We start from the raw sequence: 26,327 nt of genomic DNA on the forward strand, positions 1-26,327 counted from the left end.
ACAGCCTATCCAATCACTAGAGACCAGTGACATCACCGAGACTCTTCCTATTCATGAGAACACAGCCTATCCAATCACTAGAGACCAGTGACATCACCGAGACCCTTCATATTCATGAGAACACAGCCTATCCAATCACTAGAGACCAGTGACATCACCGAGACCCTTCATATTCATGAGAACACAGCCTATCCATTCACTAGAGACCAGTGACATCACCGAGACCCTTCCTATTCATGAGAACACAGCCTATCCAATCACTAGAGACCAGTGACATCACCGAGACCCTTCATATTCATGAGAACACAGCCTATCCCATCACTAGAGACCAGTGACATCACCGAGACCCTTCATATTCATCAGAACACAGCCTATCCAATCACTAGAGACCAGTGACATCACAAGACCCTTCCTATTCATGAGAACACAGCCTATCCAATCACTAGAGACCAGTGACATCACCGAGACCCTTCATATTCATGAGAACACAGCCTATACATCACTAGAGACCAGTGACATCACCGAGACCCTTCATATTCATGAGAACACAGCCTATCCAATCACTAGAGACCAGTGACATCACCGAGACCCTTCATATTCATGAGAGCACAGCCTATCCAATCACTAGAGACCAGTGACATCACCGAGACCCTTCATATTCATCAGAACACAGCCTATCCAATCACTAGAGACCAGTGACATCACAAGACCCTTCCTATTCATGAGAACACAGCCTATCCAATCACTAGAGACCAGTGACATCACCGAGACCCTTCATATTCATCAGAACACAGCCTATCCAATTACTAGAGACCAGTGACATCACTGAGACCCTTCATATTCATCAGAACACAGCCTATCCAATCACTAGAGACCAGTGACATCACAAGACCCTTCCTATTCATGAGAACACAGCCTATCCAATCACTAGAGACCAGTGACACCGGGACAAAATAACCTTTTTTGAGCTGAAGAGACAGATCTTTAAACCATTGAACTTTGCATTAGTAAGGCTTGTACACTTGTCAGTGTCATTGTCCAGGGATTTGGGGCTGATAAAATGTTCAGCACTCCTGGGACAGATATCTGAGTAACAAACACCCCCGCCAGACTCGGTGAGATATGTCACTGAGCTTTACGATAAGAGAAGTTCAATAATCACACTTGCGTGCAGTCAGAGTTTGATGCTCTATGTGCTCTTGTAAAACAATGTTCAGTTTATTTTTAACTGTTCATGGTGGTCTTTCGCATCCATTCACCTTTTTACCACCAAGGAACCCTCAACAGGCCAGATGATCAGTGAGAAGAATGTTCCTTACATTGGTGATCAGTGAGAAGAATGTTCCTTACATTGGTGATCAGTGAGAAGAATGTTCCTTACATTGGTGATCAGTGGGAAGAATGTTCCTTACATTGGTGATCAGTGAGAAGAATGTTCCTTACATTGGTGATCAGTGGGAAGAATGTTCCTTACATTGGTGATCAGTGAGAAGAATGTTCCTTACATTGGTGATCAGTGAGAAGAATGTTCCTTACATTGGTGATCAGTGAGAAGAATGTTCCTTACATTGGTGATCAGTGAGAAGAATGTTCCTTACATTGGTGATCAGTGGGAAGAATGTTCCTTACATTGGTGATCAGTGGGTAGAATGTTCCTTACATTGGTGATCAGTGAGAAGAATGTTCCTTACATTGGTGATCAGTGGGTAGAATGTTCCTTACATTGGTGATCAGTGAGAAGAATGTTCCTTACATTGGTGATCAGTGGGTAGAATGTTCCTTACATTGGTGATCAGTGAGAAGAATGTTCCTTACATTGGTGATCAGTGGGAAGAATGTTCCTTACATTGGTGATCAGTGGGTAGAATGTTCCTTACATTGGTGATCAGTGAGAAGAATGTTCCTTACATTGGTGATCAGTGGGTAGAATGTTCCTTACATTGGTGATCAGTGGGAAGAATGTTCCTTACATTGGTGATCAGTGGGTAGAATGTTCCTTACATTGGTGATCAGTGGGTAGAATGCTGCCCTCACTGATAGCTAATAGGGTCCTTGGTGTGGAAGGTTACATATCAGGAAGGCAGAAACTGCTCAAGGACCTCCCAGTGACCTCTGGAGGAATCCTGGTTGAGAAGGATAGGTCTAGGCCTTGTACATAATATTATTCCAGGACAATTTGCAGCATTGGCTGGGGTCGTTACGCTCCTGGCTATGCACTGTGGTCGGGGTATTCGGGTGAATTATAAGATTGACTGACCAGCCATTTCAGCCGTTTCTTCCTAATTTGTTTTGCTGTATCATTCCACCTAAAAATACTACAAACTTGATGACGGAAAGATCCCCAATCCCCCCCCCCCCCCAAGTTGGTGTTTTCCTGTATTCCTTGAGTGCAAAGTATCTTGTAGCAGTCACTGAACAGATTGCAAGCTCTTGACCTAACGTGCTTCTTTCTGTCCTTCTGCAGCCTGCAACTGTAACCTGCATGCCCGCCGCTGTCGCTTCAACATGGAGCTCTTCAAGCTGTCTGGCCGCCGGAGCGGAGGGGTCTGCCTGAACTGCCGCCATAACACCGCCGGCCGCCACTGCCACTACTGCAAGGAGGGATACTACCGGGACATGACCAAGCCCATCACCCACAGGAAGGCCTGCAAAGGTGAGGAGCGCTAGGCCTGGCGGGATGAGCCCCTGTATGGGGAACGCAGTGCGATCTCTTTTATTTTTTTGTCTGCAGCTTTATTGTTCTTTTATATGTTTCAGCAAAATTTCTGAAAATTGAGCCTTGTGGGCGGGGAGGAAGTTCATCACAGATCTTCTTGTGTGTTGGAGATCATTTTAAAGCAGTATAAAAACCCAAAAGCAAACATTGATTGTATTGCAGCTTACTAATTCTAAGATGTAATGGCTGCATTCTCTTTCCTTTTTCTTCTATTTTCATCTGGTGATCCAGCCAGCAAGTCTGTTGTTTTTTCACAAGCACTCCAGCAGAATGTATCAGTTTATATGACACAAATAAATGGTGCACAGAGGAAACCAATACCCTCTGGAGCCATCTTAAAGTGGACAGGTTTACATGGAACTTTCCCACGTATAGGCTTATGGCACAACAGGGTTAATAGCCTATTCTCTGGTTGCACTAGGAGTTTTTTTGGTTTATTATCTGAAACAATCCATTTAAAGGAGAAGTGCAGCCAAAGCTCCTTTGGCTGTACTTCCCCCCTCCCCCTATGGATCACTGTTCGTTCTGCACTTCTGTGACCTGTTTTCAGCAGACAGCGGGCTGAAGCCCACTTCCGGCTGATGTCGTGTAGCTGGTCCGTGCGACCTTATGGTCGGAATCCACCCACATACCTGTACTGGACCGGACCAGCGAGCCCCTGAGAGCCTGAGCTGGCCATTACTGTCCCCCCCCCCCCCCCCCACGACAGCCCAGGACTCCAGTGAGCAAACTGGAGGGGCAGAGCAGAGAGCCAGCAACTGACAAGTCTCAACGAGCTCTGAGAACCGAGCGATCTGCTGCATTTGATCGCTCGGTTCTCAGCCTCAGAGCCAGCGGGGGGGGGGGGGGGGGACACAGATGCATTAGCTGTGACTGATTTATAAAGCGTGAGCTGGAGTTTGGCTTCAATTTGTTAGTGTATCTAAATCTGCTAATACATGTAACACTACCCATCCCCTTAGACAATGCTGCTGTCTGCTGTTCCTCCTGTTCTTATTCCTTCACAGTTGTGCCTCACTAATACAGGAGGTATGTTACCGACCAGCAGGGCTGCTGCTAGAAATCACGGGCTCCTGTACAGCCTACCTGGCCCCCCCCGAATAGATCAAAACAACATTTTCACAAAAAAATACACTAAAACCATTATTAGCGGACCGTTATGAGCAAGCCCTTTTTTTAATTTTTTTTTTCAATCTTTACACATTTTTTTTTCATAATTTTTTACATTTTTTTATATTTTCAATTTTTTTTTTTTTTTTTACGGAACAGGAAAGCCAGCATGTTGGGGGGGGGGGGGGGGGGGGTTGGGCTACACAGTGACTGGATGGATCAGAAGCAGGCAGAACAGAGAGGGGTATTGATGCAGGTGAAGCAATTACTAATCTCCGGAGCTGTGTCTGTGACTCTCCCTGCAGCAGCTGAAATCTGGCAGGCGGGAGAGGTCTTTCAGCTGCTGCAGAGAGAGACACAAGGCATCGTTCCTGTAATTGCTTCCCCTATGGCGCCGATACCCCTCTCCATTCTGCCTGCTTCTGATCTACTGGGGCATCCTTCTGTAATTGCCCCTCCGCCTGACCACATCGATTCCCTCTGCTGTTCGGCCCCCCACTGTGTGCCCGGGCCCCCTACAGGAGGACTGGTGGTCGTCCCCCCATCAGTGGCCCTGCTGGCCAGAAAACCAGGTGAAAACATAGGGGGGGGGGGGGGGCAGGAAAATAAAATGAATGCAGCCACCATATCTAATGATTGGTAAGCTACAATATGCTACATTTTTAAATTTTGGGTTTAATACCGCTTTATTGACTGCTGAGATAAGATCCATTAGCTTGTTCTTTTCAACCAATCTGCCATTACCCGCAGAGACAGGCAGGGGCACAAACACCGTCCAGCACGGCCAAGCAGGTGGTGAGAATATATATGGATTAACTTGAAAGGAAATCAAAACTTTTTGGTGTAGATTAAAAAATAAGTAACATTAATAATAATAATAATAATAATATATTTAATAAATTTAAAATACATTTAAAACTAAACACAGAGGAAAAAATAAATAAAAAAAGGTTGTCTCTCTCTTGCACACGACTGAATAGTTGAAGTGAATTTTCTTGATGCAGAATAAACTTTCACTTCGCTTAGTGAATGAGGTGCTTGACTTCAATCATCCAATCTTGTGTGAGCTAAAAACGTTTTTTTTTTTTTTTTTTTCTTGCACATAATTGGGTATTCTTTTCAAAGGGAACTTGCTTTTAATCCTTTCGTAAATCAACCTCAATGTTCCTAGAAATTCCAGATTCCGCTGCCTGGCGTAGAAGGGTGTGGAGCGTCGCGGCGTGCACCTGGCCGCCCTCTCCTCTTATAAAGCCATCCTCTCTGTCTCTCTCTCTCTCTATCGGGACGCTGTGAACCTCCTGCACTGCTGGCAGGCAAACTGTTAAATTCCAGTGGCAGAGAAGGAGGTCAATGTTTCCCATATGTGCTATGTACACCCCCCCCCCCCCCTTCCTCCAGCCCGGCACAGGTGTGCATACCATTGGACAGTGCTTTGCATTGAACAGGTTAAGCAGAGAATGGGGGGGGGGGGGGAGGTCGGCTACAAAGGCTGCAAGCTTTGACAAATGGCCCCAGACATTGGGGAGAGAATCCCATTGAGGACCGGGGTGGGGGGAGGGGGCAGGTTAATCTACCTGCAAACATCAGAGAGCGACGGCGAGGGCACGTGAGTGTGTGTCTGCAGGTGTTGGCGGCCCGAGGTTAGCCGGTTCCCACAATCGTGCAAGACGTCAGCGCGGGTTCTGCTGCCGGTAAAATGACTATTGTGTTGGGGGTATGCGGTGAGCAGAGGGGGCCGGCGTACCACGGGATGTACAAGAGAACGTTCATGAAATGTCTTAATAATTAATAATCCACACTAGAACCGACGGAATATATATATATATATATATATATATATATATATATATATATATATATATATATATATATATATATAAATTCAGAAATTGCCACAGATAGTGGGCCGGTCACAACTGCGAATATCTCATGTGGGCTGTAGAATTTCATTTAAACGTTCGTATAGAAATTCTGAGAAAAAAAAAAAATCGTTCCTCAGAGCTCTTACTAAAGGCAAATAGACTGTTGCACTTTGCAAAGTTGCTCCAGAGCTTAGTAAACGAGGGAAAGCTCTGCCGACTTCCATCATCCAATCATGTGCAAGCAAAAAATGCTTTTTTTTTTTTTTTTTATATATTCTCCTTGCATTTGATTGGATACTCTTTGCAAAGTTCTAAGCTCTGGAGCAACTGCACTTTGCAAAAGTGCACAGTCTGTTTGCCTTTGGTAAATCAAACTCATTGGGGTTGATTTACTAAAGGCAAAAAGACTGTTGCACTTTGCAAAGTGCAGTTGCTCCAGAGCTTAGTAAATGAGGTAAGGCTTTGCAAAGAGTACCCAATCACGTGGAAAGGGGAAAAAAAAAAAACAAGCATTTTTTGCTTCTAATGATTGGATGATGGCAGTCGGCAGAGCTTCTGTTAATTTACTAATCTCTGGAGCAACTGCAAAGTGCAGAGTTTATTTGACTTCAGTAAATCGAACTCATTGAGTCAAATAATTTTGTTTGAAATTCCTTAAAAACTTCACGCAGTTCTGATACATGAATGGAATTGTATTAAACTGGTTTCTTTTGTGCTCAGAACATGCAAATTACAATGTGTACTAGGGTTGGACCGATACCGGTGCCGATACTAAGCAGGAGTATCGGTACTCGTGCAAATGCACCGATACTTAAAACCGATACCTACTGGCTCAGTTCTTTCAGCTGTCAGCGGGATTCTCCAACGCTACCCTAAGGTGGGAGATGGACATGAACACTGGGATATTCATTCACTGTTATCACACAACTGGGTGGGCTCAGAGTGCAGTGCTCTATGCCCCCCAGCCCACCCTTTTTTGAAGCCCATTAGAGCCCCTGGCTCTAATCACATGCTTCAACCTCCCCCCCCCCCCTCCCTCTCATTGGATTACATGGTCCGGCGTCCTGTATGTAGATCAGGGGACTGGACACATGGATAGGGGGGGCGGTGTCCTTGCACCCCTAATGGACGGGCTGCCACTGGTGTGCAGGAAGGGGGTAGACAGGCATTTAGGGTGCTACAGTGGGGAAGAGGAGTGCAGAAGTAAGTGTACTCCTTAGTTCTGCACTTGTTAAATAACAGATTTCGCTTATCCCTATCAGACACACAGAGAAGTAGACCTCTGCTGAGGAAATTCAGAGATTCAAATTATCTTTACTGGCGCAAGACAAAAATGTGAACTTTTTTTTTTTTTTTAAAGATAAAATTTGGCTGCATACAGTATATCAAAAATATAAAAGCTGTGTCATATTGCTGTGTACAAAACAGTCAACTTAACCCCTATGATGGAAACATATGGCAAAATAATGAAAGGGATTACAGGTCTTATTTCAGATCAATGGGATTCCCAGTGAACTTCCCAGTCAAGAAAGGGTTTCTGAACGACCACCCATTATAAGTAGTAGTGCCGGTCATTCTGTGGCTCCGGTGCTGCAGCATTTTCAATGAGGAGCTCAAAAAGTTTGGGTCGCTTTTCATGTTAGATTTGGAGATGCCTTTCTTTGCATTTGTTGTAATGCGATTTTCAAACTCAGAAATGTAAATATATATAGAGGAAGATATAGAGAGGAAGATGTGATCTGCCTTCCAATGAAGAATGTTAAACGAGAGCTGTTCCTTCAGAGCAAGTTTTCTCAACCAGGATTCCATGAAACCCTGGGGTTCCTTCAGAGCAAGGTTTCTCAACCAGGGTTCCATGAAACCCTAGGGTTCCTTCAGAGCAAGGTTTCTCAACCAAGGTTTTCATTGAACCATAGGGTTCCTCCGGAGCAGGGTTTCTCAACCAGGGTTCCATGAAACCTTATGATTCCTCCAGAGCAAGGTTTCTCAACCAGGCATCCATAAAAACCTCAGGGTTCCTACAGGACAGAGTTTCTCAACCAAGGTTCCTTTGAACCATGGGGTTCCTCCAGAGCAGAGTTTCTCAACCAGGCTTCCATGAAACCTTATGATTCCTCCAGAGCAGAATTTCTCAACCAGGCATCCATAAAAACCTCAGGGTTCCTACAGGACAGAGTTTCTCAACCAAGGTTCCTTTGAACCATGGGGTTCCTCCAGAGCAGGGTTTCTCAACCAGGCATCCATAAAAACCTCAGGGTTCCTACAGGACAGAGTTTCTCAACCAAGGTTCCATTGAACCATAGGGTTCCTCCAGAGCAGGGTTTCTCAACCAGGCTTCCATGAAACCTTATGATTCCTCCAGAGCACAATTTCTCAACCAGGCATCCATAAAAACCTCAGGGTTCCCACAGGAAAGAGTTTCTCAACCAAGGTTCCATTGAACCATGGGGTTCCTCCAGAGCAGGGTTTCTCAACCAGGGTTCCATGAAACCTTATGATTCCTCCAGGACAGGGTTTCTCAACCAGGCATCCATAAAAACCTCAGGGTTCCTACAGGAAAGAGTTTCTCAACCAAGGTTCCATTGAACCATAGGGTTCCTCCAGAGCAGGGTTTCTCAACCAGGGTTCCATTAAAACTTATGATTCCTCCAGAGCAGGATTTCTCAAACAGGCATCCATAAAAACCTCAGGGTTCCTACAGGACAGAGTTTCTCAACCAGGGATCCATGAAACTCCAGAGTTTCTCCAGATGTTGCTAGGGGTTCCTTGAGCAATGAGCAATTTCTGCCTCTCAGATAAATTTCCAATGACACCATTGATCTTTTTAGCTATCTGTAAGGAGGTAATTCTTCTCAATGACCACAAGTGTAAGGATCATTCTTCCCACTGACCATCACACTAATGTATCATAACATAAATACAGTAATTTTTAGCAGGGGTTCCGAGAGCAGAAAGTTATTTAAGGGTTCCTCTGTGTCAAAAAGGTTGAGAAAGGCTGGCCCAGAGTATGAACCTCCTGACAATATTTCAGGTAGTTTTTTTCATATCACTTACCTCTACAGACCTAGCTATAGAATGTGTTTCTGATTTCCTCCATTTAAATACAAATTACTACAGTTTGGCCTAATAAGCCAATGGGTAGATGATCTCCCCAGTGGTGCTCAATGCCATGGCCTACAGACACAATAGTGTGGTCTGTAATTCTGGCTCCTGAAAATCCAAAGTAATCATAATATTCTTAAATTGATTCCTAAAGCCCTTCTATTACACCCAGAACAGAAGAAGAAAGCGGGTCTGGGGGAGGTTGTGTCGTATAAATGAATTATGGCATGGTTTTGATGCCAGTCACCTGGCCCTGCCAACAGGCCAGTCATGGTAAAGCACAATGTTTTTACTATGCTCTGCTATGTTTCCTGAAGTATCATATTAATATTATGACCCACAATACATTTTTAGTGGCTTCTGCTCAGGCTAACAAGGTCTGATGAGCTGGATGCCACTGACTGGTGAGGGTGCAGGCTGGGGAAAGGTTTGTCCAAACCGGGGGTCTCCAAACTCTCTAAACAAAGGGCCAGTTTACTGTCCTTCAGACTTTAGGGGGGGCCGGGATATGGTCATCATGAGTACAAAATGTCCCAGCATCAGTAGGAGTAAACAATCCGCCATCCTCAGTGTCAGTGGGAGAAATTGTGCCCCATCATTGGTGTTATTGGGAGGAATTGTGCCCCATCATTGATGTCTTGGGTAGGAATTGTGCCCATTCATTGGTGTCATTGGGCCCCACTGTTAGTGTCAGTGGGAGGAATTGTGCCCCATCATTGGTGTCATTGGGAGGAACTGTGCCCCATCATTGTCATTGGGCCCCATTGTTGGTGTCATTTGGAGGAACTATACCTTTCATTGGTGTCTGTGAATAAAATAGTGCCCCAAGAGCCAGATAAAAGCAAGCAAAGAGCTGTTTCTGGCCCTCGGGCTGCAGTTTGGAGACCACTGTTCCAGACCCAAAAGCACGCTGTGGAAGTAGGAAGAGATATCCCTGCCGCCGCACACCTTGCCCTGATTAGCAGGTAAAAGCAGCCTCAACTGGATTCATCCAGGCCATACCCCCAACATGTTTCGCCCACCCCTGGGTTCATGGCTTGGATGAATCGAGATGAGGCTTCTAACCACTCGGGCTGGGTGAGGTGTACGACGGCCGGGCTATCTCTTCCAACTTCTACATTAATATTGTTGCAAAAGATAATAATACTATTGTGTCATATATTGGCTGCTTGACCCTAATGGATTTCTGGTTGAAGTTTTGTTAGTAAGGATCAGGACTGGCGGAGTTTGGTGCCTTTGCGGACCAGAGCAACCACTTTGTTTTTCCAGAAAGACATAAGGGTGTTGTCCTTGCCTCATCTACAAGGAACCGAGGCGGCTTTATCTTCTCATAAAAACATTATTTAATAACATTATTCCGTCCAACGGATTAACCTTCCGCTTCCACCATATTGTGTTTCAGGCACAGAGACAATACTGTAATGAAATCCGTCACCTAAACTCTCTCTGACACCAAATTCCTTCCTGAAGAGGCCTGCAATCACAGGGTGGGCCCGATATTACTGCAAAACATCCCGGCTCTCCTCTACCATTCAATAAAAGGAGAATTATAAAGCAGAGATCTGGCTTTTTATATTAAAATGTTAAATACAAAGGGGGAGGTGATCCTCCTGTATGGCAGAAGCCTTGTACTGGGATATATGAGAAGTCCAGCTTTCACTTCTTCTCCACCTGCTGCATCTTTTGTTTCTTCATAGCAAACTTTTCTGTAGGAGGTTGGTGATTTACAGACCTCAGACAGCCAAGATGTTAGCCTGAGTGCTTCCATCTTGTCCCCGGGGAACACTTCATGTACACCAGTTAGCAATTTTTGCTTCCAATTTGTTCTCAGCAACTGCCTCCATCTTTTTCTTCATGAGGTTTCTTGCTCAGCAGCTATCCTAACTAATTCCATCTTGTCCTTAAAGGGGGGGGGGGGGGGGCATATTTACACCATACACCACCAGCCTTTCTGAGGTTGCTTGAGCAACAGTGTGCCTAATCGTCTCTGTCCTGTCTTCAATTAGGCTTCTTGTCTAGCAGTTAACCTGAATGCTTCCATCTTGTCCTCAGTAGAGATTGTCAATTATGCTGTTCTCGGTAGGGCTTTTTTCTTATTTAAGCTTTGTGGTGCAGGCTTTAGCGTAGCAGTTAACCTGACTGCCTCCATCTTGTCCTTGCTAAGGCTTCTTCTTTGTAGCAGTTCGCTTGATTGCTACCAGATTGCCTCCATCTTGTCCTTAGGGAAGCATTTTCTGCACCAGTTACCTTAACTTCTTCTATTCTGCCCTTGACAAGGTGTCATGGTTATGCAATAGAGTTTGTCTGCTTACCTGTTTCCATGTGTTCATCTCTAGAGACCAGCCGACCCTCACCTGACTACTTTTGTAATCCATCCTCTGGCATGACTCCACCCTAGCTCCTATCAGAGAACTCTATATTAACCTGAGCACTGCAGGCCAACCCTGCTGATCAACCATTGTGTATTCCTTTGTGTGTTTAGCTTCCTGTTACCTGCCGTGTGCTCTTCTGTTATTCCGTTACTGACTTTGGCGTGTCCTTGACTATCCCTGTTTGCCTGTGATCCTGACCTTTTGGCGTGTCCCTGACTATTCCTGTCTGCTTGTGGCCCCGACCTTGGCTTTGTCCCTCACCATCCCTATCCTCCTGTTGCCTACTGTGGGTGTGAGCTGGGAGACCCTGGGGGTCGCGACCTGGAGCCAGATGCAGCCAAGTCCATCCTCACCACTAGAAGCTCTGGTGAACACCTGCTGGCTCTTAGACTCCGCGCCCCAGGGAATCTTACGCTCTAACTCCAGTGGGATCTGTCTCCCATCCGCAGCAGTCAGCCGTAGGGTCCACAACCTTGCGGTGCACTCCTGATCCCTACGGTGTGCATCTGTCACCTCGCCTCAAGGTGACCTGACACAAGGTTTCCCGAGCAGCAGTAAGCCTAACTTTCTCCATCTTGTCTTCAGTTAGTCTTCTTGTCTAGCAGTTAGCCTAACTGCTTCCATCATGTCCTCAGTTTTACTTTTTGTGTAGCAATTAGGCCGTCTGCCTCCTCTTGGTCCTGAGTAGGGCTTCTTGTGGAGGAGTTAGACTGACTGCCTCCTTCTTGTCCTTATGAAAGCTTCTTCTGCAATAGATAGACTTGCTGCCTTATTCTTGTTTTCAGAAAGGATTCTTTTGAGGTAGTTATTTCATCTTATTGAGTTTTTTTTTGCAGAATTTGGCCTAACTGCCCCCATCTTGTCCTCATGAGGGCTTCTTGTTCATAAGTTGGCCGTACTTCTTCCATTTTTGTCTTCCGAAAAAGGTTTCTCCCAAACTTTCTCCATCTTGTTTTGAGAACCTGTACATCTATGTTTTACTCTCAGTCTGTGTAGAACCGATACATACACGACATTTCTGAAATAACTGCCCCATTCCCCACATCTTTTGTGCATCATACTCCGTCATCTCCCCCCCCCCCCCCCCCCCTGCACCCACATTCTGATTTTGTTACTTTTTTTGGTTCTTTGCTAAGCTAAATACATAATGTGACCTTTCAATATGTTCTTGTTTGACAAATATATATATATCAGGGTGACATGCCAGGTGTTACATATAGACGTACGTACATTACGCATTGCTCAGCGCACCTGTGCGGTCCTGTCGGCAGGTGTATATTAACCTCTCCCTGCCCACCCAGTGACATCACAGGGTCACCGACACCCTGTACAGAAAAAAAAAAAAAAAAAAGACCTGGGTGCATTGTTTGAAGGGAAACGCACATTTTAGTTCTTATTAACAGAAGTTTAGATACTTCACGGATGGCTTGCCGTCGGCCGTGTTAAAATTTATTGACACAAGGACAGGGTGACGCATGCAGCATTCAGATTACTGACATTTTCACTTGGCATTTTAAGCGCTCATAAAACATTCACCACCTTTTGTGAGCAGGAGAATGACACGAAGATTAAGCTGTCCAAACACTTTCAGTTTCCTGCTGTACGACGTACGGTGTATCGAACAATTTCCAGCATGAACTCCTTCCCATTCAGATATAATATACGTACTATATAACTTTTCAATCATACATTACATTTTCCTAGACCTTGTTTTGCTTCTAAGACAGTTACAAAAAAATGTCCCTCGTCAAGTGAAGCTGCAAATTTGATGAAGTAATGTGGAGAAAGTCACTGCAGGTTCCTCTAGGCATCAGATATCATATCCCCTGCAAGGCAATGGCCAAATGTGCACACTTGGACCACTTGAAGGTCCTTCTTCAGGCTCTTCCTGTTATAGGTTGACAATGCTCTACCAATGTCTCCCAATTATGCTCTTGGGTTTTCGGCCGGTCAAATGGGCTTCCTATGGATACTGCAAGTGGCTGTTTCAACACACATGTAGGCATGGTCAACTGCTGTAAAAGAATAACGAGGTGCGGCCATCTTAAATTTAGATTTTATGGGTCGAGGGGGCACCACCTTCTAAGTAACCACTGTTGTGACCATCAGGAAACCAGCCCTGAGGAACGTTATTCAGCTATTGTTGAAGCGCATGTAGACGGGAAGTGGCTGTGCCTTATGCCTGAAGTTTTCAAGGTGGCCTTGGGGCAGAACTAGATATAGGACACACGCATTAGATAGGCAAGTAGAGTTTTCCATAGAAAAGGTTGTCAGTCCAAACATTCCGATAGAGGCCACATTTCTTACTGGAACATTTATGGACTTTGTCAGGTGAGGCGTTACAGATGTTTCAATGGTGCTAAGTAGCAGCTCCTAATTAACTATTATGGGCAACTGAGGGTCCTAGATCTACAAAGCCTTTCCCATTCAGCTGAACAATACAAAAATAATAATACGAAAATTCTACATACACAATATTTCTGAAATAACTCCTGCATTCCACACATCGTTTGTGCACCATATTCCTCTTCCTAGAGTCTGAAACCAGACAGAGAACTGTAGCGGCGAACGGGCTTCCAATGGAGATCATGTCTGTTAACATCGCCAGACGTCAAGTCCACATTCTTCTAAAGCCGCGTACACACGGGCGGACTGTCTGGCCAACTAAGTCCGTCAGACAATCCGACGGACAGTCCGTCCTACTTTTGAATGAACGGACTTGACCACACACGATGAACAGACAGTCCGCTGAAAGCTTGCGCGATGACGTGTACGGCACGTACGACGGGACTAGAAATACGACGTCCAATACACAGCAATGCAACCTTCCGCCGTGTAAATCCTTTCTGAGCATGCGCCATACTTAGTCCGTCCAACTTGCCTACTCACGAGCGGACTGTTCGCTGAAACCAAAGTTGGACGGACTGTATTACGGAAATTCCGAAAGACTTAGTCCGCCAGACTGTCCGCTGAAAAAGTCCGCTGAAGCCCACACACGAGCGGACTGTCCGCTGAAATGTGTTTCAGCGGACTAAGTTGGACAGACAGTCCGCCCGTGTGTACGCGGCCTTAGATCACCACACCAGGACTGGGGGAGAAGGTCCCTGATTGTTCTTTTGAGCTCTAGTTCTAGTGCAGTAAATCCTGATTATTGCTTACAACCCTGGACGATCTTCTTGGTCCTCTAGTTCAGGGGTCTCCAAACTTTCTAAACAAAGGATCAGTTTACTGTCCGCCAGACTTTGAGGGGGCCGAAATGTGTCTGGAGTAAGCAATTCCCTATCTATGGTATTAGGGGGAGAAATAGTTTCATAGTTAGTTAGGTTGAATAAAGACACCAGTCCATCCAGTTCAACCAGAGTGAGTGTCTACAATTGTCCCTATCCCTGTACATTGCACACTCACGTCAGTCCCCACAATCCAAGGTCGCCCTTCATATACTAGGGGCCAATTTTGGACAGAGGCCAATTAACCTACCTGCATGTCTTTGGATTGTGGGAGGAAACCGGAGTACCTGGAGGAAACCCACGCAGGCACAGGGAGAACATGCAATCTCCAGGCAGGTAGTGTCGTGGTTGGGATACGAACCAGCGACGCTTCTTACTGCTAGGTGAGAGTGCTAACCACTACACCACTGTGCCACCCACTCAAATACTGCCCTGATTGTTGGTGTCAGTCGAAGTAATTGTGCCCCATCATTGGTGTCAGTGGCAGAAATAGTGCCCAATTCTTGGTGTCAGTAGCAGGAATAATGCCTCCAGGGATGGATAAAGGCAAGTAACAGGTTGCAGTTTGGAGACCATTGCTCGTCTTACAGGTGCCTCGAGCACTTACCACAAACTCTGCAAAATATAAGCAGAATTATGGTGATTCAATTTTGCCTACCAGTCTAGAATACCTTCCATTCAGAACAACATTGGTTCTGTCACATGTCTTCTACAGGCCAAATTTAAAAAAATATTAGTGTATCAAATATAGTGTATGTCTGGGAAAAATACCAATAATAGGAGAATATATGTAGTACATCTCTGTAATACAAGCCAGTGCTGGGACCCCCTAAGTATAAATTCTACACAAACAAACCCCTTCCCCTCTTCCAGTACAAATCCCCCTCCCAGCTCAAATCCTCTCCCTCCCCAAATCCCCCCTCCTGGTACAAATCATCTTCCCCTTAAATTTCCCTTCTAAGCATAAATCCACCACAAATTTCCCCTGCTAACACAAATCTTCACCTCCAAATTCTTCCTAACAGAAATCCACCCTCCTAGCACAACCCCCCAAATCCCCACTGCACCCAGGGCAGCCTTCCCTTCTGTCCACCCCTTATTCTGTCCCTGATACAAGCACATTTCTCTATGTTTTGCCTCTTTTAAATATAATGAAAGAAATACCTATTGGTCTGGCAGAAATCCAGTGAGCTCCTAACTTCTGTAGTGAGCCAACAACGCTGCCTCCGTTGCTCAGAAATCCCACGCAGTGTGGTCAGCTCTGCCCCCAGTTCGACACTTCTGCTGGACTACAGAACACCTCTGCTTCTGTAATGGAGATGGGAAGAGGTAAGGTCATCCAGATCCAGCAGGTGAGAACACTGCTTGGGATTAAAGCGGGAGTCCGCCGGGACTCCGCGTTTTTTTTTTTTTTAAAAGCCAGCAGCTACAAATACTGCAGCTGCTGACTTTTAAAATAGTGACACTTACCTGTCCAGCGCGCCCGCGATGTCGGCACCCGAAGCCGATCTGTAGATCGTTTCTCGGGTGCTGCCGCCGCCATCTTGGGTATGGGAATCAGGAAATGGAGCCTTTCGGCTTCATTTCCCGGTTCCCTACTGCGCATGCGCGAGCCGCGCTGCGCAATAAGGACGGTCCCCGCTGCCTCTGGGATCTGTGTGTTTTCCCAGCAGGCAGCGGGGCACTTGCGGAAAGGGGCGTAATCTCCGCCCCTTTCCGCAGAGAGCTATCCCGGAAGTGGGTGCAGTTACCTGGATTATCCAGGTAACTGCACCCCCCTCCCCCCTGAAAGGTGCCAATTGTGGCGCCGGAGGGGGGGAGGATTCCGATGAGCGGAAGGTCCATTTTAGGGTGGACCTCCGCTTTAAGCAGAAGCGACACTACATAATCAGGCTCTACTTCATTTATGTTTTACATAACTTACTCCAAGACAGGGACTGATTGAAAACAACAGAAACTCTACAGTCTCCAATGAGATGAAGCATCCACAAGGCTCCTTTTTTTTTATTGAAAGCCTGTGGCGTGCAAAACACACTCCAAAAAACTTCACCCGGTGCATAAAAAATGTGCACACACATAAAGAGTGACCCAAAAAAGTGCAGACGGGTACACAAGCCCTCTAAAATCAGAGGACCTTGTCCTGAATCCCCCGGGGTGTTAGGCTCCAGACAAGGACACGTAAAACTTGGTCTTCCTGGCCGAAACCAGTCAGACCCCGTTCTTTGGAAGGTCTGCCGAAACAGACCCACCCAAATACTAGGTGAGGCTCCCCCGAAGGGAGACCCCAACCCCATGAGAGAGGGCGAACTAAGCCAAAAGGCCATGTCCACCCCCTCCCCAGACTTTCAGGACAGGCCCGAGGACCTGCGACCCTACTCATCACAGCAAACGTGCAAAGTGACAAAACAAGACGTGACAAAACACACACTGAAAATAAATAAAAAGTGGAGAGGAGAGTGAAAAGGTGGTCGTTGTGTGAAACGACGACCAGGCCCTCCAGGCCAGGAATAAAAAATTCCTCTGGTCCCAGCCAAAAGGCCCGGCCCAAGAGGCAGGTGCTAAAAAAGGCGTGTTATGGTGCAGTGACCTTGGTGCCCAAAATCAAAGTGACCCTCACAGTGATTCTTAGGCCCCCCTGGACTGCCACTCCAGGGGCACATACTCCATAGGCTTTCAAGACCGCCCTGACCCACGGTCCAGACCACAGCAGCCCCCACCCCAGACAGGAAGGCATGAAGATCAGGAAGCTTGGTGAGAGCCCTTTACCATCAGGCTCCACCGCTCCTGTCACTCCTTCCTAATTACATTCGGGAAGTACTAACCGCTCCTCCCCCCCCCTACCAAGGGAGCAGCCGGTTTTCCCTCCCGAAAAACTGTCCGGGGCTAGAACTACCCCAATCCAGGCCAGAAGGCCAGGGACCCGACCCTCTGGATCAGACCAGGCAGCACCCATCCTCACCAGGAGCATCCTTCCAGACGGCTCAGACTCGACCATGCATCGGCCCCCAGTTTACTGTCAGGGCGGCACGACGTGGCCCCTACCGAAACCGTCCACAAGGCTCCTGGGGTAGCCAGAGACCACATGATCTAGGCTGTTATAGGCTTTAGGTCACCGATTGGAGACCAGGACCAGCAGTGCTTTAGTCATGGTATGAAAGAGGGAGTTGCTGACTTGTGCCCCGCCCCCTCGTGTGGCTTCCAAATGACATGTCCACTTTAGGTCAGTTTTGTAACTATGCTGTAATTCAAAGAGCCTTCGTGGCTCGCTTCCATCTGAAAGTGAATCACGCGGCGCATGCATCCAGCTTTCATCTAACACAACAAAAAGAATATTGAAGAGTTGAAGCCGCGCCTGAAAGATAAACACAACAGACAATGGCGCAAGACGCTGCCTAACGGATGAAGGCCGTAACCTAAAATGATCACTGAATTTTACTTTATAGTAAATGTATTTATATTTCATCTCATACATGTTCCTGAGGCAAGAAACTCTCCAAGGTCTAAAGTCCATGGACCTCTTCTTTTTAACCGTATCCATATGCCCCGGCAGGAGGGATTAGCCAATCACTTGACCAATGACCGGTCCCATTGGCTCCCAATCATTAGCAAGGACCGAGCGCTCTGTCACTGTGATGGGAGCGTGCGGTGAGCTCGCTGTCAGCACAGAAGGCTCTGCTACCCATGGAAGTATATGTGGGGCATGTGAGCGTTAAAACCCATCCTCTTTGCCGCTACAGATATGCATTACCTGGACAGCAACAGGTTAAAAGAACTTTAAAGCGATAATAAACCGCAGGGAATTAAAAATCCCCTGCAAGACAGTGTCATATTATGCTGGTATGCATCGCATACTAGCACATTATGATAGACTTACCTTAGAACTAAGTCCTCCAGCGCCGCTATGTCACCGCTGAGTCGGCTGACATCTTCCCCCTGTCTCAATTCTGGGTTCGCAGCCTACATGAGTGGCCGGGGGGTGGGGGGGCACAATGACTTCATTCCCGCGTATGAGCGTGGTAGATGCCATTTCCGGGTACATGGGATCTGAAGTCGATGATGCCATCAGCTGCATGCACTGTGCATGTTTAGGAAATAATTCACAGTACCTACAGTTATGCCTTACTATAGGCTTGACTGTAGGCACAAGTGGTAGCACAGAGTTTACTATAGTGCAGCTTACCCACCCTTAGGTATGGTGACTGCATTTGTTTTCTTTTTTTTCTGGCTAAATACATTTTTTGAAGAAGATATCTTTCAATCCTTGTGAACCAACATATCAAAGAACGTTATCAGCTTCCCCAGTGAACGGAATAGAGATGAGGATTTGGGGGGGGGGGGGGGGGGGGTTGTAGTCCAAATTGGAAGATCTGCCTAGGTAGTCTTTCTCAAACTTTTCAACACAGAGGAATCCTTGAAATAACTTTCCGGTCTCCAGGAACCCCCTGCTAAAAATGACTATATCTACAACTCATGGTACATTAATGTGATGGTCAGTGGGAAGGATGTGCCTTACATTTGTGGTAATTGGGAAGAATTACCCCCCCCCCCCCAGGAACCCCTAGCATACTCTGGAGGAACCTTAGGGTTCCATGGAAGGATGGTTGAGGAACCCTTGTCTGGGGTGACAACACTTCTCCTCTATAGATACAGTACAGTGAGTCACCCTAGGAGAGGAAGTGTGTTACTGGCAGGATCACCAGGTGAAAATAAAGAAAAAAAATCCTGAGAAAAGAGAAAACGAATGCAGCCTCGACATCTGGGGACTGGTAAGCGCTAATATAGAAAATTGTGCTTTTAGGATTAGATATTTAGAAGTCTAGTTTTGGATGGTCCCCTCTGTACGTTCCTTGCAGATGCACTGACAGCCCACGGACCACAGATTGTGAAACAATTAATTAGAGGGGAGCTTTAGGAGGTCAAAAAAATAAAAATAAACTGAAGGCAGTCTATAGGGAGAAAAAAGTGAACAGGGAGGTTCACGAATACCGCGAAGCAAGAGAAGAGTTTGAAAAATGGAAATCTGTATAGGAATATACAGTGGGGGGAAAATGATTGTCTCCCCTGCAGATTGAGTAAGTTTTGCCCACTTACAAAGAAATGAAAGGTCTATAATTTTTTATCAGAGGTGTATTTTATATGATAGAGACAGAATATCAACCAAAAATCCAGGAAAAACACACAATACAAATGTTATCAATGGAGTTGCCGTTCAGTGAGTAAAATAAGCATTTGATCCCCCAAGCAAAACATGACTTAGTAGTTGGTGGAGAGACCCTTGTTGGCAATCAGAGGTCAGACATTTCTTGTAGGTGGTGATGAGGTTTCCACACATCTCAGGAGGGATTTTGGTCCTCTCTTCTTTACAGATCTTCTCTAAATCCTTAAGGTTTCTTAGCTGTCTCTTGGCAACTCGAAGTTTTAGCTCCCTCCCATAAATTTTCTATAGGATTAAGGTCTGGAGACTGGCTGGGCCACTCCATGACCTTAATTTGCTTCTTCTTAAGCCACTCCTTTGTTGCCTTGGGACATTGTCATGCTGAGAGACCCATCCACGACCCATCTTCAGTGTTTTGGCTGAGGGAAGAAGGTTCTCATCCAAGATTTTACAATACATGGCCCCGTCCATTGGCCCCTGAATGCGGCAAAGTCGGCCTGGACCTTTATCAGAGAAACAGCCCCAAAGTATCATGTTTCCACTTGGTGCTTCACTGTAGGGATGATGTTCTTAGGCTCATGGTTTTTCTTCCTCCAAACACGACGAGTCGAGTTAATGCCAAACAGCTCAATTTTGGTCTCACCTGACCACAGAACTTTCTCCTAATCCTTCTCTGAATCATTTAGATGTTCATTGGCAGACTTCAGATGGACCTGTACATGTGTCTTCCTGAGGAGGGGGACCTGTACATGTGTCTTCCTGAGGAGGGGGACCTGTACATGTGTCTTCCTGAGGAGGGGGACCTGTACATGTGTCTTCCTGAGGAGGGGGACCTGTACATGTGTCTTCCTGAGGAGGAGGACCTCTGTACATGTGTCTTCCTGAGGAGGGGGACCTGTACATGTGTCTTCCTGAGGAGGGGGACCTGTACATGTGTCTTCCTGAGGAGGGGGACCTGTACATGTGTCTTCCTGAGGAGGGGGACCTGTACATGTGTCTTCCTGAGGAGGGGGACCTGTACATGTGTCTTCCTGAGGAGGAGGACCTGTACATGTGTCTTCCTGAGGAGGGGGACCTGTCCATGTGTCTTCCTGAGGAGGGGGACCTGTACATGTGTCTTCCTGAGGAGGGGGACCTGTACATGTGTCTTCCTGAGGAGGGGGACCTGTACATGTGTCTTCCTGAGGAGGGGGAACTGTACATGTGTCTTCCTGAGGAGGGGGACCTGTACATGTGTCTTCCTGAGGAGGGGGACCTGTCCATGTGTCTTCCTGAGGAGGGGGACCTGTACATGTGTCTTCCTGAGGAGGAGGACCTGTACATGTGTCTTCCTAAGGAGGGGGACCTTGCGGGTTCTGCAGGATTTCAATCCATGGCGGAGTATTGTATTACCAATGGTTTGTTTGGTGACTTTGGTCCCAACTGCCTTGAGATCCTTCACAAGCTCCTCCCGTGTAGTTCTGGACTGATCCCTCACTTTAGTCATGACCTCCTTCACCCCATGAGGAGAAATCTTCCATGGAGCTCCAGACCGAGAGCGATTGATGGTTACTTTGTATTTCTTACATTTGCGAATATTCGCTCCAACACTCGTCTCCTCTCACCAAGCTTCTTACTGATGGTCTTGTAGCCCATTCCAGCCTTGTGCAGGTCTCCAATCTTGTCCCCGACGTCCTCTGACAGATCTTTGTTCTTTCCCATGATGGTGAGGGTTTGAATGGAAGAGATTCTGTGGACAGGAGTCTTTTATACACATTACGAGTTGACGTTTGGAGCACCTTCTTAAATTGACAGGACTGATCTGTGTACCACATGAGCCAGAATTATTGTTGGTTGGTAGGGGATCACATACTTTTTTTACTCACTGAACTGCAACTTAATTTAAAACATTTGTATCGTGTGTTGTTTCTGGATTTTTGGTTGATATTCTGTCTCAATTAAAATACGCCCATGATAAAAGTTATAGACCCTTCATTTCTTTGTAAGTGGGCAAACTTACACAACATGCAGGGGAGAAAATAATAATTTTCCCCACTGTATACAAAGATAGATGGCAGAAAGACAATAAACGAGAGACCTGAACAGCAATACGGGAAAGGGAAAATACATCAATGCAAACTATAAAATATAGTGACGAAAAGCAAGACATTTACAGAGAATAAAGGCAGAGAGAGGGGGGGGGGAAATATTGAGTCTTGATGAAAATATAATAAATTACAGATATATTTTAAAAGCCTTCCTCAACCCTTTTTTACCCCAGGGGAACCCCCTAAAATAATGTTCGGGTCTTGAGGAACTCCTGGTATTACCAAATCATTGCAGGTCAAATGAGAATCCCTCTTACATTGGTGGTCAGTAGGAAGATGGCACCCCTTACAGTGTTGGCCAGAATACCACCTTTATCTCATTTGCTTTTCCAAGTGGGGTTGGCCCTGGACAGGTACCATCAAATAGGAGGCCATTGGGAAAAATGGCCTTTACATTGGTGGTCAGAAGGAAGTAGTAGTCAGAAGGCCACTGGCTTTGGCTTCAGAACTATTCAGACAACATTAAATAAGAAATATTTCAGTCACAACCCAAGGAACCCATGGTAATCTCTGGAGAAACCCTAGGAATTCACGAAACCTTGGTTGGGAATGGCTAAAAGAAAAAAAAAATGCAGCCCCATTACCAAACTTAGATGGAGGGTGAGGATACTGAGTGTGTAAAGGAAAACAAAATGCTGTAAATGTTTTTTAGAGAAGAAAAACCCCTGCTAAAACCAATTTATTGCAGGTCAGTGGGGAGAATTCCTATTATATTGGTGGTCATTAAGAAAATGGAACCCCTTAGTGTTGGCCAGAATACCACCCTCACCTTATTGGCTTTACCAAGTTGGGTTGGCCCCCCGAACTATGCAAGTACCACCAAATAAGAGGCCATTGGGAAAAATGGCCCTTGCATTGGTGGTCAGAAGGCCACTGAGTTTTGTTTTAGAACTATTTAGACACCATTAAATGGGAAGTATTTCAGCAACAACACAAGGAACCCTTGGTAACCTCTGGAAAAATCTAGGAATCCAAGGAACATCTGGTAACCTTTGGAGAAACCAGAGGAATCAAAGGAGCCCCTGGTAACCTCTGGAGAAACCAGAGGAATCAAAGGAGCCCCTGGTAACCTCTAGAGAAACCGGAGAAAGCAAAAGGTACCCCTGATAACCTCTGGGAGAAACCAGAGGAATCCAAGGAACCCCTGGAAAACTCTGGAGAAACCCTATAGGGTTCCACCGAACCTTGGTTCAGAATGGGGAAAAATAAAAATTGCACCCCCATTATGAAAAATAACATGGAGTGTGTAAATGGATGTAAAACACTATAAATGTTTCTAATAGAAGAACAAAGATTAGATAAGATATTAGATAAGATAATATTATATATTAGATATTATTTTTTCCAGGTGGGCGGGAGTAGGAAAAGCGTCAGTTCACGGCAGTTGGTTTCCACAACAGATAGAACTAAAGACTCAACGAAAAGGGTTTTAATATACAGTGCGGTCAAAGCAACCAATCAAATACTTTACGTACTGCAGTGCATTATGGGAGAGTCAAAATGAAAATGTGACTGAGTTGTCATTGTCTTTATAATGTTAATTACATATTGTGTTTTTATTACGATTGTATAAACTGACCAATGTTTTGTGAAGGTGGAAGGCGGCCATTTTGTAAGAAGGGCTTCCCCGGGATTCTTGAATGTTGGATCCTAGTGAGCCCGTAGGCTTCCTAAATGCTGAACTTCCTCACAAAATGCTTGGCCTTTATTAAAGTGCATCTGTCTTATCAGCACATTAGGGGTATTATTATTATTATCAGTATGTCTGTTTGTGATTTTATGCAATGAATCTATAGCTTGTATTGGCTTCAGTAGACAGCTTGCATGATAGATTCCCCCTCCCCCTCCCCCCCCCCCCCCACCCTGCTCCCCTCTTCCTCTTGGCTGTCCCCTCCCTGGCGGACCTCGGCATCACCGTGTAATGTGGTACTTGTGTTTTGGCTTTGTGACCTTGTGCTGTTTTTTCCAAACCCTTCTTGTCTGTTCCACCCCGCAGCCTGCGACTGCCATCCTGTTGGTGCGGCCGGCAAAACCTGTAATCAGACCACGGGCCAGTGTCCCTGCAAGGATGGCGTGACTGGCATAACGTGCAATCGATGTGCCAAGGGCTACCAACAAAGCCGCTCGCCCATTGCCCCCTGCATAAGTATGTCTCGTCAAACTTTATGTGTCGTACAAACTATTAACCAGCAATACCATTTACTCTAGACCCAAGACGTATCCAGAATGTTTGACGGAAGGGTCTTGAGGCGTTAAAGCAACAATCAATAGGCTTCATGTATAGGAATGATCGAATAAAATAGGTTCCATCAACTTCATTAAAATTCTCGTTCTTCCTTATGCATGAGGCCCATTGTACCATGGTTCATGGGTGCTTACTAAAGCCTGTGACATCACCAAGAAGCCATACACTGGCTTTGGCTCCTAGTACCGTAGTAATGGCTGCCAGGTAGAAGCAACACGCCAAAAGCCAACACTTTGGAATCAATTGGGTTAGTTACGAGTCTGATTGCAGAGGCAGCCATTCAATCCAATGACTATAGAAGCCTATTGAATTTTTAGGCAGCTACCTCTGAATAGATTGGCCATAGCATTGGGCCATTGACTTATCCTGGGAAAAACACTGAAACATCTATGAGTAAATGGTCTTGTTCTCCAGCAAACGTCTCCTTCTAACAATGTGTGATGTGATTGTGAGTTAATATATAGAGAAAGAGAGCCCGGCATGGGATTCATAAACCCAGCCGTAACCCGTAGCAGCCAATAGATGGCAGGCAGTAGCATCAGAAAATTGCTAAAGAGGTTCTCCACTCTAAGCTCCATCAGCAATTGTCAAGTCATCATTTCCTAATTCCAGTCTTTAAAGTGGTTGTAAACCCTTCCATATACCCGGTGAATTGACTGGCCTCAGGTTAGACACAGAGATGAAACAAACTCTCCTACATAAGTTGTACCTGTTTATCTATAGCCGTCTTTCCCCTACATCCATTCAAAGTGCAGAATTTACACAGGAGATCTCTCCGCTATGAAAAGCAGGGGACGGGGAGCTGACGTTACACCAGTGAGGAGAGCTCTGAGAGTTAATTGGAGGCAAGAGACATGCCCCCTCTTCACACAGGAACAAAGCTGAGGTTGGCAATCAGCTGGAGGTCCCTCCCCTGTCACAATTTTTCTCTTGGTGTCTGGAAAACTCATCAGAAGTGACTCATGCAGATAGTAGAGGAAGCAGGCAGCAGACAGAAATGACACTTGGTGCATAGCAGAGGAAGCAGGCAGCAGACAGAAATGACACTTGGTGCATAGCAGAGGAAGCAGGCAGCAGACATAAATGACGCTTTGTGCATAGCAGAGGAAGCAGGCAGCAGACAGAAATGACACTTGGTGCATAGCAGAGGAAGCAGGCAGCAGACAGAAATGACGCTTTGTGCATAGCAGAGGAAGCAGGCAGCAGACAGAAATGACGCTTGGTGCATAGCAGAGGAAGCAGGCAGCAGACAGAAATGACGCTTGGTGCATAGCAGAGGAAGCAGGCAGCAGACAGAACTGACACTTGGTGCATAGCAGAGGAAGCAGGCAGCAGACAGAACTGACACTTGGTGCATAGCAGAGGAAGCAGGCAGCAGACAGAAATGACACTTGGTGCATAGCAGAGAAAGCAGGCAGCAGACAGAAATGACACTTGGTGCATAGCAGAGGAAGCAGGCAGCAGACAGAAATGACACTTGGTGCATAGCAGAGGAAGCAGGCAGCAGACATAAATGACGCTTTGTGCATAGCAGAGGAAGCAGGCAGCAGACAGAAATGACACTTGGTGCATAGCAGAGGAAGCAGGCAGCAGACAGAAATGACGCTTTGTGCATAGCAGAGGAAGCAGGCAGCAGACAGAAATGACGCTTGGTGCATAGCAGAGGAAGCAGGCAGCAGACAGAAATGACACTTGGTGCATAGCAGAGGAAGCAGGCAGCAGACAGAACTGACACTTGGTGCATAGCAGAGGAAGCAGGCAGCAGACAGAACTGACACTTGGTGCATAGCAGAGGAAGCAGGCAGCAGACAGAAATGACACTTGGTGCATAGCAGAGAAAGCAGGCAGCAGACAGAAATGACACTTGGTGCATAGCAGAGGAAGCAGGCAGCAGACAGAAATGACACTTGGTGCATAGCAGAGGAAGCAGGCAGCAGACAGAATTGACACTTGGTGCATAGCAGAGAAAGCAGGCAGCAGACAGAAATGACACTTAGTGCTCTGGATAGAGACAAGTACACACTATAGAGCAGGAGCCTCCAAATTTCTAAGCAAAGGGCCAATTTGCTGTCCTTCAGGCTTTAGGAGAGGGCCGGACTGTGGCTAGTGGGTGTACAAAATTGCATTAGTGCCCCAGTATTGGTTTTAAGAGAGAAACAGTGCCCCATTGAGAGTGTCAGTAGGTGGAATGGTGCCCCACCATTGGTATCAGTTGGTGTAATAGTGCCCCATTGGCCAGATAACAGCAAGCAAAGGGCCACATCCAGCCCCCCGGGCCGCAGTTTGGTCACCACTGCTACAGAGGGATATGCTTTGTTCATATTTAATGTCTGAGGTTAACAGCCACTTTAAGGACAAGGTTGCATTTTTTAAGCTTCCAGTCCCGCAAACTACCGATCTATAGTCTGGACAGAGAGCTGTCTCGAACGGCTCCATCTATGTGTTAGCAGC

General features: G+C 46.2%; 1 protein-coding gene across 4 annotated transcripts in view; it reads left to right on the plus strand.

Moving 5' to 3' along the window:
• NTN1 (netrin 1) overlaps window positions 1-26,327 on the plus strand; it is a 188,286-nt gene that overhangs the window by 106,660 nt on the left and 55,299 nt on the right. For all 4 annotated transcript variants that reach the window (XM_077458592.1, XM_077458594.1, XM_077458593.1 and 1 more), the window contains exons 3-4: window positions 2,465-2,653; window positions 23,628-23,777. In XM_077458592.1, the coding sequence (XP_077314718.1) occupies window positions 2,465-2,653; window positions 23,628-23,777 (339 nt within the window). The remainder of the gene's footprint in view (window positions 1-2,464; window positions 2,654-23,627; window positions 23,778-26,327) is intronic.

Source organism: Lithobates pipiens, unplaced genomic scaffold, assembly GCF_037356315.1.
Source record: "Lithobates pipiens isolate NorthernLeopardFrog02 unplaced genomic scaffold, aLitPip1_a1.2 Scaffold_28, whole genome shotgun sequence".
Lineage (NCBI taxonomy): Eukaryota > Metazoa > Chordata > Amphibia > Anura > Ranidae > Lithobates > Lithobates pipiens.